Genomic DNA, 12,762 nt, shown 5'->3' on the forward strand with positions numbered 1-12,762 from the left:
AGCAAGGTTAGATACAAGCAACTCTCTGGAGATAACACAGATGAAAGTGCTGTTGTGAACGTGTCGGCAATTTTAACTGTAACACTAGGGCTGGCACTTTCACCTCTCTGAATGCTGAACTGCTAACATTAAAATACATTGAACATTAAAAGCAAGTGGATGACACGGCAGGTAGTGGGGAACACAGCTTGCCCTGCATGGCCACAGGCAAAGCAGGGTGCTTAAGGGTCTCCTGAGGGTGCCCTCTCCTTCAAACCTACCAAAACAAATGCAGAAAAGCCTCAGTCTCTCCAGGATGGTTCTGCATGGCCACAGCTGAGCAAAGCAGGGTGCTTAAGGGTCTCCTGAGGGTGCCCTCTCCTTCAAACCTACCAAAACAAATGCAGAAAAGCCTCAGTCTCTCCAGGATGGTAATGTATTTGCAAAAAACAAGAAGAATCCAACTTCTCCCTTTCTCCCCCCAAAAAAACACCCATAAGAATGGGTTTCTGCTTATTTTCTTGTGAGTTAAGAATCAAGCTGATTTTTAAACGCTGTCTAAAGGCTGGTCTAAAATTCACAGACATCAGGAGAACCAGCTTGATGATACTTCAACATAACCGCTGAGGACTTGTGTTGTAGTAATTATTTGATTGCCCTGATAAGCATGGCATTGTTCTTCCACAGCCAAGTATTTTATATTAAAAAAAAGCAGTGAAAAATTTTTGCCTGCATTTAGGCCTAATAAAGCCTAAATTTAATGCTTATTAGATACTATTTGGAACAAGGAAAAGGAGAAAAAGTTAGCATTTATTTGTAAAAATATATTTAAAGTCAGCAGGAACAGAATGTGCCATCTAGGCCACGCAAAATCCAAGTGGTCATTTCCAGTGCATCATTTCATTAGTAACACTCAAAATACTGCTGTGAATTGGTTTTGTGATTGCTGTTTTGCTACTTCTGTGGAGAGCTTTGTCAAAAGAGGTGTCATTTCATCCTGGGTTTGCACAGTCTCTAACCTTGTACGTCCGTCTCCATTCAGCCCTATGGATTGATTAAACCCGAAACCATGCATTTCCCACATCCCAGCTACAGTGCTCAACATCTTGGGCGAGTGATCCAAGCAAACATCCCTCAACATATGGCAGTAAATAAACCTATACTTAAAGTCTTTTAGGTGAGGGTCTTCTACAAGCATAAAACATACCTCAGTTGCTTAATTTGTATCACACACTGAGCAGAGCTTTCTCCTCAAGAATCACATTTAAGATTAAAACCAAACTTTTTTTTTAAAAAACAAAGAAATAGCACTGAGCTGCACTGTCAGTCCCAAGACTTGTGACTACTTTCATCAGGGAACGGCGCTGTAGTGCCACCTTCGATGCTCCAAAGTTTAATACCGAACTCATAAAGCTTCTGTTCAGCTTTTGTTCAGTCCTATTTTGCTAGAAGCAGCTGAATTCCTTCTAGATGTGCTCAGGAGCTGTCAGACTTGATAAGAAGCCAGGACCAAGCAACTGAAGGATGCTTATCCCTGTTTTCCATACAAAGTGTAATCCATGAACTACATCCAGTCAGTTCTTTGTGTTGGAGTTTTGAAAAAAGGGGAGAAAACGCAAGGCAGGATCAGTCTGCTATAGCAGTGACACAAGCCAGCTGGAGACTTGCCAGTTACTAGGGCTCAGAAATAGACAATAATTTCACCTTTGAGATTCAGATTTTCAGCATCTCTCACAAGAAGCACCCACCACCAAGCACAGCCCAGTGCTGTCCTCCCCGGCTGACCGCAAGCTTGTGATTATCCCATTTGTGCAGAGAAGTACGTACTCATTAAAGGAGAAATCTGTCATTCAAGTAGCAAACAGAAGAGTAATTAGTTTTAAAATTAAGAGAGTAATTCCATTTATTACAGACAACATATGTCATATAGCTATTTCCCCAAATAACTGCAGCTTCATAATCAAATGACTTACTCTAACTCCTTTCTTTTGCTGTTGTGGGAAAAAACGGCACAAATCAAAGAAGCAATGCTACAGTCTCAGATAAAAGACAAGCAATATGAGCCAGACTATGAATAAAGCATAAAAAGAAAAAGAAGATTACTTTCTTGTTTTAAGATATGATTTTATGGATTGTTTTGAAGACTGAAATAAACCAATTTTCCAGAAGGGGTCCAAAATCAAGCATCTCCCTAAACACACTCACAATGTAGCACAACAGATTAAACAAGCAAAAGGTAAAGTTTCTTTCTCACAGCAAGACAGGATTCAGTTAGTGTATTATTTCTGCATAAAACAGGATTGTTTCTGCATTTGGAAGTTAAAGCTAGGGCACATCTACAGAACTGTTTCTTTTGAAACATCTCCTTTGCAATTCACAAAGCTTCCTAGCAGCCTTGAAAAAATCTCATCAACTCAGTCAAATGCCATTACCATATAATAGGCCCTCTCTGTAGCTAGACTCAAAGCAGCAATCTAGAAAAATGGACTCTTTTCATCCACTGTGCTTATAACTAAGGAAGAAAACCTACAAGATGATTTATGCATTCCTTACCTTCCTCAGTTAAGGAAACCTCCAGGTACATTCATCCATTTTTCAAAAGAAAGCAATGCACCCAAAAGTTCAGAAAATCCTGACTTTGACTTCTGATGTCTAGTCACAAAGAGGGAACCAAGGGGAAAAACTGTAGGCATAGCATTTTATATTAACCCCAAACTAGTCTGGTTAAAAGAGAAGGCACTTTCAGACAGGAGTTTGTCTGCATCTTCTAGTCATGCTCCCTTTGCTCTAATGCCCTTTAGAGCATCAGTCAGACCAGAGCTATCCCTGAAGTGCTTCATCTGCTTCTGTGCTGGAGGCTAAGCTCGGTATGAAGTTCCTACGAGGGAAACCAGCCTGAGCTAGAGAAAGCATTTGTAAGTCATAGCCTAACTCTGGCCTTCTAGCTCACCAAAAAGTAACCCACATGTTCATCTCCCATCAACTCACCCGCATCTCACTTCATCTTACCTGTGACTGCCCTTCCCCCATTAGCTAAGTTTTAACCAGGTCATTTTTAGGAACATTTAGTGTTTCAAAAAAAGATACATTATCTTAGATTAATCAATTTCCATCGTATTTTCTTTCATTTAAGAAATTCAAGTTTACTTCCGCAAGCGCAATTGCTCATTAGGACACCTGGAAACCAGGTACCCTCAGCAACCACCACACACAGCACGTCAAGGACACAGTTTCAGAAACTAATCCTGATAAGAGAGGTAAAAGATAAAGCACCCCCCAACTTCCTAACCTGAGGAGTATCTTACAGTCTCCAGGCAGAGACGGGATGAAAGGAAAGCCATTGCTCACCCACCAGCCACCACCACACACCGAGACACTTCCATCTTTGCGAAACCCTTGCCCCAAATAGCTTAAGTATCTGTACAGCAAGTGATGTTCAAATCCCACTCCCAGAGCGGGAAATAAAGTTAGTTTCCTAACTCTAGTTTACATCGCATCATTTTTAAATGACAAGGGCTTTTATATTTCTTATAATTTTTGATCTATCACCTTCAGCTTCTCTCAGAGATAAAACTGGAAGCCAATGTTATCATGTGCAAACACTATTAAATGGAAACTTTCTCATCTCAGATTCAGAAAGCCTTTCTATAGTCTTTAACTCCACTGTTGTCAATCAAAAACCTCATTACACAGGAAACTGAAGGCAAATAATCCTTGTATAACAAGTTTTTGATTGACAGAAGGTTTGTTAAACACGGCTCTGAGATCAGAGAGGTTCCTGACAGGAGCAGGAGATGGTTGAACCATGCCACTTACAAATCTGCAGTTAATACTACAAAGGTAACAGAAATCAATTCTGAACTTCTTAAACCAGGAAATATTATTTTTGTAATTGCTGGATTTCAGTGCCAACTGGTGGCCTACGGCAAACCAGCAAGCCCACACCCAGCTTTTCAGCCGGGCTGATGGCTGAGAGTCCGTATGAGCACGTCCGTGTGTGAGCAGACAGCAAACACCCTGCCTGGGTCACCAAGACGCTAAGCGTTTGTGAGCCAGCAGTGGATTGCCAACCTTCTACGCTGCGCCTAAACCCACTTAATCCCCATGTTTGCAGGGTTCCTCAAACCCCCATAGCACAGTAAAGCCACTTAAACACCGGAGCCTGATTTTAATCAGTTCAGCACAGATCACACGGCCTTATACGAAATCCTCCATGACTCTATATGGGTGAAACTACAGAAGGGGGGATTTCCTACAGTTTACCGCGCGGATAGCAGCAGCTCACTGCATCAGGATCAAAGGCGGCACCGGGATCTCTCGGGACCTTCACATCAGCTCCTCTTATGGCTACGGCATTTGCCACCAAAACCTAACAGCTCCATTCACCTCTCCCTTCCCACACCCGCAGGTACACGGCGAGCGTATGAGACATCCAGGTTTCACAGGCAAGAAGTCAAGCAAGATAACAGAATTATGAGTTCTGGCAAATATTTCCACTCATACCATTTCTCTTACAAAACCAAACAGTTTATAAACTGAGCATTTCGTGGGAGAAGCTTGGAATCAGGTTTTATTTTCAATGGCTTCTACTTCAACTATTTATTTTTTTCACACAGCATTTCTTTGTTTTTCATTTGAAAAATACCCACTGCTCATTACATGCTACACAGATCAGGACAGAGAAGGGGCTAAAAGCACCTGGATTCCAGCTGGGACGCAGGGGCAGCTGTACACAAGATCCCTGAGGGTCTGAGTCTGAGGAACCTGTTAATGGGCAGAGCCCCTACTGTAACTCAGAAAGCTGCTGCAAGAATCACTGCCAGGAGTCTCGACACGATGACATACAAGCTTCTTTGTCTCTAATGAGGTCATCCCGTTCTCAAGACAGACGATGATTATTTTTAAACTTCAGCATAGAAAAACCTATCACTTTGCAGACAAATTTTCTAGGACTACAGCAATCTCCTCCTCACAAAAGCTTTTAAAAATAGACTCCTACACACTTATTACTCAACTTAGCGATCCAGCCCTCAAACACACCAGGGCTATCCGTCACTATAGAAACTGTTTTCCCTGGGAGCATCTTCTCTCCCTGCAGGGAGAGTTGCCCTTGGAGCTGGAGGTGTGGCAGCACAGAAGCCCTGTTTTATGATCTTGCTGGCAAAGCTTTCCTCACCCCGTCACCACACACCTGGGCACGGCGAAACACTCCCTTGGATTCCCACTGACTGCAATTCAGGGAAAAGGTGATGAGAACAGCTCATCCCTCACAGCCAGTATCCTCAGCAGCTCTGGGACAAAAGGCAGCCTCAATTGCACCAAAACCTCAGTGGTTTCAGAAAGGGGAGACTTCCACACCAAGGGGAGAAGAACGGAGTAACTGAGGACCACCATGAGCAGATAAGAACAATGAATGGGGGAGCCTTTAAAAATTGACCATAAATTTAGGAAGCTTCTTAACTGTGCTCCAAGGAATACGATGACAGATCAAACATGACATTTCAAAGTTTTAGATGCCAGACATTATTCCAAGACCCACTCAAAGGCACAGGCACCCTAAACTTCCAGTTATCCCAAACAGATGTCATCTCAGTGACTGTCAGTGTGTACGGCATTGCAGCCTGGTCCTGGTCTTGCTATGATAAAGGATAACTAGGGATAGAACTATAACCCCTACAGTAAAAATGGGGTTAAGTCTGAGGAAAACAGCTTATTTGAAGTTGTTGCTGTAAGCCAAACAAATTTGATTAAACTATAACTTAATCACCAATAGCAACGCCCTAAAAAAACCCCCACATCTCAAGCAACTCAGACTGCAGAGCTGTTTTCTTTTCAGAATTGGTTTCCTTTGTTGCCATGGTTATTGAGCATCTTCTCGGCCTCTCAAAGATTTATTTTGCATCCCCTCCTGGCCCCTGACACTCCATCCATTGGGCCACCTCTGGGATGAGCAAGCCCAACATCTATCCTCTGAGCTTATTTTCCAAGCTATCTTAATTTTAAACAGTTTTATTGATACTCAAGAACTCAGTGATGTCCTCTCCTGCTCTTTGGCCAGCACATGAGAATAACCCCTGCACCTCATTAAGATGATCTTGAGTTGTATGTAATTTGCCAGTTTAGACCCTCTACTTCTTTCACATGAGCGGGTAACATCCAAATTCTTCTTTTTGTACAGAAGCTAGTCATGCTGCCCAAATAGATTGAACACAAAGCAGATCAGGAGACACCAAAGACACCTGAAATCATGGAATAGCCTGCATTTCGAGCAATCCAGACACAAATACATTTATACCCTTAATGGTAATACATTCCTATTACTCAAACAGATTCATGGAAGCATTGAGCTATATAATATACAATTTACCACCCCACCAGCCACAACGAGCATGCCTAGCACGTATCAGCCTAACAGTTAGCTGCTTGCTTTTGAAAAGGCTTGCATGTTTACAAGCTTTCCTTTGCACACAGTGACAGCCTGTTTGCCCATGCATTTCTTTTCTGTACAGATCATGTACCCCTGGAAGCAAAGAACTACTAAGTTATTTGCGAGGAGAAGACTATCAAAAACCACTTACGGATTTTAGATCATTCCCAGAGATTAACAAACTGGTTCTGCTAGCAGGAGAGAGGCAGGAGGTCAGTCATACCTTCTTAATCACTCAAATGCAAAATTCCTGGGATAGTTCAAGGTTAAAAAGTCAGGAAATGGGAGTTGAGGCTTCTCACAACATTAACTTGCCTGCCAGCCTGTATATCCTGCATGCTTTCCTGAACCAATTAAGCAGAAAAGATATAAAAGAGTAAGGTACGACTTGGTGAGAACAGTGCAACACTACTGAACTCAAAGCATGCAAGAGTTGGAATTTAACCATGCAAGTCATTCAAATGTCTTTAGTTTTAAATAGCTGAGGTTGTTTTTTAAGTTTGCCTTCATTTTTTCTAGGATGAGAAGCAGCCTTGCCACCTGCTCAGCCTGACTAGATTAACTAACACCAAGTCAGCTTTCTCTTCACACAAGGTTCGACTGTTCTCAGAAGGGGACTGGTCACTTCACAGTAAGGGGTAAATTGTCTACCAAACATCCAGACAGAGTAGTTAGACTGGTTTCTTGACATATTTGGGAGATTATGAACTGGAAGGCTTGTCTCTGTTCTTGCAGCCTGCACTCCTACTTTTCTGAAAGGCTGCCTACAGTGTGGGTGGCAGCAGTTTACATTGGCAAGATGCCTCAAGATAAAGAGGTGTATAGGACAGACTCCCCCCCCACAATACAGCTCCTATAGCAGGGAACCAATAGCTACTGTTAGAAAAAGATAAATATTTGAGATTTTGGCAATGAGGCAAGTATTGAACAATTGCTGTACCTTGGCATCCAGGCACACATTATCCCATGGATGGTGACGTGCAGGGACAGGCAGTGGCAGAGCGAGCACTGGGCTGACCATTTGGGCGTCTATGAAGGGGAAAAGATTTGTGGTTCACCCCACAATCTGACTTCATCAGGCACTGAATTCACACTTCATGTACGGTGATCAAAAACCTTAATTATTTGAGAAGGCATGTTGCTATATTTTTTACCAGCATGTTTTATCTCTACTGTGAAAAAAGAGCAGTATGACAGCAAATACCTCCCGCAACAATACCAGCTCCTGTGCCCTTTATTCACACGAAGTGGGAAAACAGACAGCTCTAGGATGGCACCACTGGATTTATGTAGGCTCCCTAATCTACTCAGTGTAGAAACCAAGTACTGCTAGTACGGAAGCGTATTTAGAAAGGGGCAAGGGAAGTACAGGAGGCTGGTTTTACATGTAGTTTGCATGCTGCTCCCTGGTTCACCCACCAGCACTGGGCTAATTACTAACTCTGTACAGCTGCTTTAGTAGGGCTGCCTGCTTGCTATTTCTGCATTCTAAACATTCTTATTGAGTTGTATAGCTATTTGATGTTCCTCATCCCAAACAGGTACATCAGCAGGCTCTTCGTCCTGCATCACTTGCGGAACAGTCTTGGCAAGCAGTTGGGCATCACCACAGTCTCTTCTGCTCTTTGCCCCAAGACAGATCAGCCATAAGCACTTTGCTTTTACACAATGCCTAGATCAGTTCTGGAAACATTACTTGACTGCTCTCTGATCTGACAGCAGCTTGTCAACTTAGAAATCTTCTCCAAATAGAGCTGAATCCAGCTACACAGAGGAAACTACCAGGTCAAGTAAATCCCTGAGAGGCCCCAGTGCAGTCGCAGGAGGACATGGATCCCTTCAATGCCACTGTAAACCCAGCAGTACCAGGTATGAACAGGACTATTGCTGGCTGCCTGGAAGAATCAGAGGAGATGCCTGGTCAAGATGAACTTGGAGCAGTGGAGAAGTCAGAAGAACAGAAATCCTTCTAGTTGCAAAGTAATTGTGAATTCAAGGCACAGAATGCATATTTATGCATAAGCACTGTCCTGCAGACTGTAATCCATGCCATATCCTTCAAAAGGGGCAAACCAAAACTACCTCAGTCAGCCTTGCAGGTTAGCACTGAAGACAGCCTTTGGAAATGAAGGCATGGCACCGTACTTCTGCTCCAGAGAGAAGAAAGCCCAGCTTACACAGCACATGGCTCATGGATGCAGTACCTGCTGAAGCACATAACCAGCTGGAATTCACAGTATCAGCTTTACTATCTACTACTGTTGCTATTAGTGTTGATGCAATGCCTTCTCAGTTCCTGAAAAGTCATACTGTATAAAAATAAACAGAAATGTCAAAACAAGAACAGATGTCTAGAACAACCTCAGGAGACTAAAGCTTTAGGAGATGTAAAGAGTTAGAAACGTAAGATAAGAGCATAAAGCTAATACATTTAGTACCTTTTTCATCCAAAGTAACAAAGCCTTGATTTACTGCGTAGTTAAACCACAAAAAAAAATTATTTCAAACTGTGTTTATAGACAGAACTGTACAAAGCACAAAACACAGCTCAATACTTCACACATTGCAAGGGAGTCAATGCAAATCAACAACTATCAGAGTTTGCTCGCTCATTTGAGGACAGCAAAAATGAGATTTGCATCACCAAGTGAGTTTAATTGATTTATTCTTACAAACATAATTTATTTCAAATGATCCACTATCAATATATTTTGTCAACAGATTAAATTTGTGTTAACATAGAAGTTACACCACCACTTGCTCTTTGCATTCCCCTTCCCCACCTATCTCGCACAGTTTAAAGCCCACTTGCAGTCCTCCTGCTGAATCTGAAGTGGCACACGCAGCCTGCTGAAGATCTGCAGGCCCAGCACTAAGGAAGAAAGAAAATAGTGCATCTGCAGAGAGGCACAGACCAGAGACTCAGGCACCACAGCTCAGATCAAACTTGGAGAAGGACTATGGGTTTGGTACTTCCTGCTCTCTAGACTCCGGAGCAGTGCCACTGAGGTGAAAGCCTTCTTCAGGTTCAGGACAAACACACATTTCATCACAGGCAACACCAAACATTCCAGCACCATGGTATCCTGAAACCGGGATATCACCTGCAGCACCCCTTGCAATTCCCAGCTGTCAGGTCTGGGGGTGGTGAGGAGACCCACCCCCCCAGGCACAGGGAGTCTCCACAGCTGGAGCATGTGTGACACCAGGAGAGCTGCCCATTCCCCCCCCAAACACCAGCACACAGCCAGCAGTCTCCTCTGTATCCCTGGGGGACCCTTTCCTTCTTCTTTGCAGGGAATTTACAAAGCCACAGGAAAAATAAATGAGTTTCCTAAAGCATTCTAGATTGGTGTATGAGACTGAGACAGGGGACAGTAACTTTGAAGTCAGCAATTTCATGATATAGTCGTCTTGTGTCCTGACCAGGAGGAACATTCTAGTCTTACTCAATTTAAAAAATTTGAGATAAATCCCAGAAGCAACACGTCATTTTTCAGAATTCAGGGGAACTCCTTCTGAAAAATTCATTTCCCAGGACTGTTTACAACTCAAATATTATTGCAGGGAGTATTATCTGAGGACCTCTGTGAACACAAGCTCATTGATGCAATTGGCATAAATTGTTCAAAGAGGATACAAGTAGAAGGGCTCAGTAGTTACGTATAAACAATAACCGATATCCTGATCACAAATTACAACTGGATGTTGCTTTCCAAAAAAGCAATGTGGCATCTTGATGCTGGTACACACATGCACACACGTTTCATCTTTTACCATGGGATAACTGACAGTTATTTTGCTGTAAAGACCTTGTGGAGAAGACACTGGTGTGTTCTGGCCTGAGGCAGTTAACCAAGTTCCTAGCTAATGCAGTGTATCATAATCATTTTTTGCTTTTGATTGTGTTTTTTTTTTTAAAGCTTCCAATAGATCTTAACAGAGAGGTATGAAAAGCTTTTTAGTTATTTCTCAGCTCAAAACACAGCATTTCTTTTCACCAAGCAAAGACTCAGCAGAGGTGCCACTTCATCACTGCTGCTCACACTTCATGGTCTAGGTATGTGTCAGAGACACACCTTTCATAGTCTTAATATTTAGCTACTATTTTACTTTAGTGTATGAGGAAAAAAAGCACAGGATCCTCCTTCTAAAGGAGCAATCTTCTTCTTTCCAGTATACTCCAGTGAAGGTGACCAAAACCACCTTAGATTGATTATGTCTTTTCGATACCACTGTATTCCTACTTTTCCCATCCCCACTTCTTCCTCATACAACAGATGTGCAAGACTCCTTTGGACCTTGAAAGATTATCAACTCCTGATAGCAAAGTTAAGTCAACTATTATAAATCCCTCTGGAAGCAATAAAACATACTTTGAAATATTTCTTATGAGAGAAATATTCTAGACAAAAGAAACTAGTTGTCAATGGTCTTAGCATATTATCTTTTCTTTGGTATGCTGATGCTTCTCACCAAATTCATCTTTTTCATAGTCAGTCTCTTGCTCTTCTAGAGAATCAACTCTGCTAGCAAAGCCTCCAGACTTTGGGAAAAAATAGCACCCTTCTTCCACATTTAAAGAGGCCAGATTTACAGCACTCAGGGAACAGGAAAAAATTGCAACATTTTATAAAAAAAAGAAATAAAATCAGAGTAGCCCTGAGGACTAAATTCTGTATTTGGTGACGACATTATAACCTTACTGTCATTGATGCTACAGCACAGGAAAGTTTCACCTCAACAGTACTGGCCACTCACCTCTGAAGTCACAGAGTAGTGAGAACAGCCAAGGCTTCCTATATCCACATGAAGTGTCTGAGACCAAGGTCCTTGTGAGAAGGCAATCAGCATTCTGCTGAGCAAGCTGGTGGTCCTGCAGGCAAACCACTCCTCAGAAACCCAAGTCACAAACTCCGCACTGGAAAGATCTTCAGATACCAGAGGAGCTGGACTGCCCCTGCCAGCAGGAGCAAGACAAGTTCCATCTTCCTGAGCAGAGGCCACACCGTTCCACAGTAGCTTAAACCAGACCTCCCAAGATCATTAGCACACATCCAAACTCCTAGCACATATCTAGATCCTCTAAAACTGAAAAGGATCTGAATTTGATACACGGTACAAGATTTTTACCCAAATGCTCTGAGCCAAGCATTTAGAAAGGAATTATCTAGAAGACACTGGCAAACACCTGGATTCCTCTAACAAAAAACAGCACACAGGAGTAAATTAATACAGCCACGGAGAAAGACAGAGGTTTTTATTCTATCCTTGTCAAGAGGAAAAAAAACCCAATAAATTTTAAGTACCTGCTCCCAAAGTTGCAGCACAGTCTCAGAAACAGAAATGCCACAGCCAAGCTGTAACGATACTTAAAATTTCTTCAGAAATGCAGCATTAATCATTTTGCAGCACGTATTCACAGTCGCAGTATTAAGCGTTGATTTCCCTTTTGCACTACAAGGGTTGCTTTATCTGTACCGTGACACTTTCCTGGGACGTGCTTTAGGATTAAATACACCCAAAAAGCATTTTTAAAAAAGCTCTATTTCTAGACAATGCAGTTCCTTCACAGAATCACTGAATTGCCTCGGTTGGAAGGGACCTTTAAGATCATCTAGTACAAGGACACGTACCAGTACAGGGGAAGGAGGGAGGGAGAACTGTGTCAGATCCACAGCACAAAGACATCAGCACCTGAATGGCTTGTCACTCCCATAAAAAGCATCTCTCCCACCTTCCACCCCACACGCTCTGTCCTTGCTCTTCTTCCCCCATCAAATAGCTCTGCTCTCCCTGGTCGCACCCTCCAAGCCTTCCCACAAGCTGCTTCCATTCAGTAACACAACAGGAGCACCCAGACCTCTCTGCCGGGTGACTGTACCGCCGGTAGCACGCCAGCAACTGAGGAGTGTCAGGAACAGAAGTGGCACTGGGGAAAGCCACCACCCCCCTTGCCAGTTGTGATGAGCTGTCTGGCTGCTCACCAGACTTCTGGGCACTGAACTCATCTATGAGCTTCATCTGCCGTGGAATCATAATTAAAACTGGTCCTCTCGAGTGGCCCATCTTCTCCAGCTGCCAGGCTTTGCCTTGCTACTGCTTTCAGACTCATTATTACTTATAAATGAAGTGCATACAACCAGCCAGCTTTAGAAGCTGATCCCTCAGGTTCAGGCACACCCTTGGATGAGGGCAGCCCTGCTGCAGGACTGATGGATGCCCTGCCACGGGACCAACAGACTGCGGGAAGTGACATCCAGAAGACGTGCCACGGAGCGGTTTGCCAGAGCTCTGTGCAGCCGCAGGGCTGCGCCCAGCCCGGCCGGTGCAGGAATGTGCTCGCTGACTGCACC

The 12,762-nt window shown here is 43.1% G+C and overlaps 1 protein-coding gene across 1 annotated transcript in view; it reads right to left on the reverse strand.

The window, feature by feature from the left end:
• The window catches only part of WWC1 (WW and C2 domain containing 1), a 53,718-nt gene extending 41,243 nt beyond the window's left edge, over positions 1-12,475 (reverse strand). Inside the window, exon 1 of the mRNA XM_014947736.1 lies at positions 12,144-12,475. Within this exon, the coding sequence (XP_014803222.1) occupies positions 12,144-12,475 (332 nt within the window). The remainder of the gene's footprint in view (positions 1-12,143) is intronic.
• Positions 12,476-12,762: the final 287 nt, after the last annotated feature.

Source organism: Calidris pugnax, unplaced genomic scaffold, assembly GCF_001431845.1.
Source record: "Calidris pugnax isolate Ruff unplaced genomic scaffold, ASM143184v1 scaffold27, whole genome shotgun sequence".
NCBI lineage: Eukaryota > Metazoa > Chordata > Aves > Charadriiformes > Scolopacidae > Calidris > Calidris pugnax.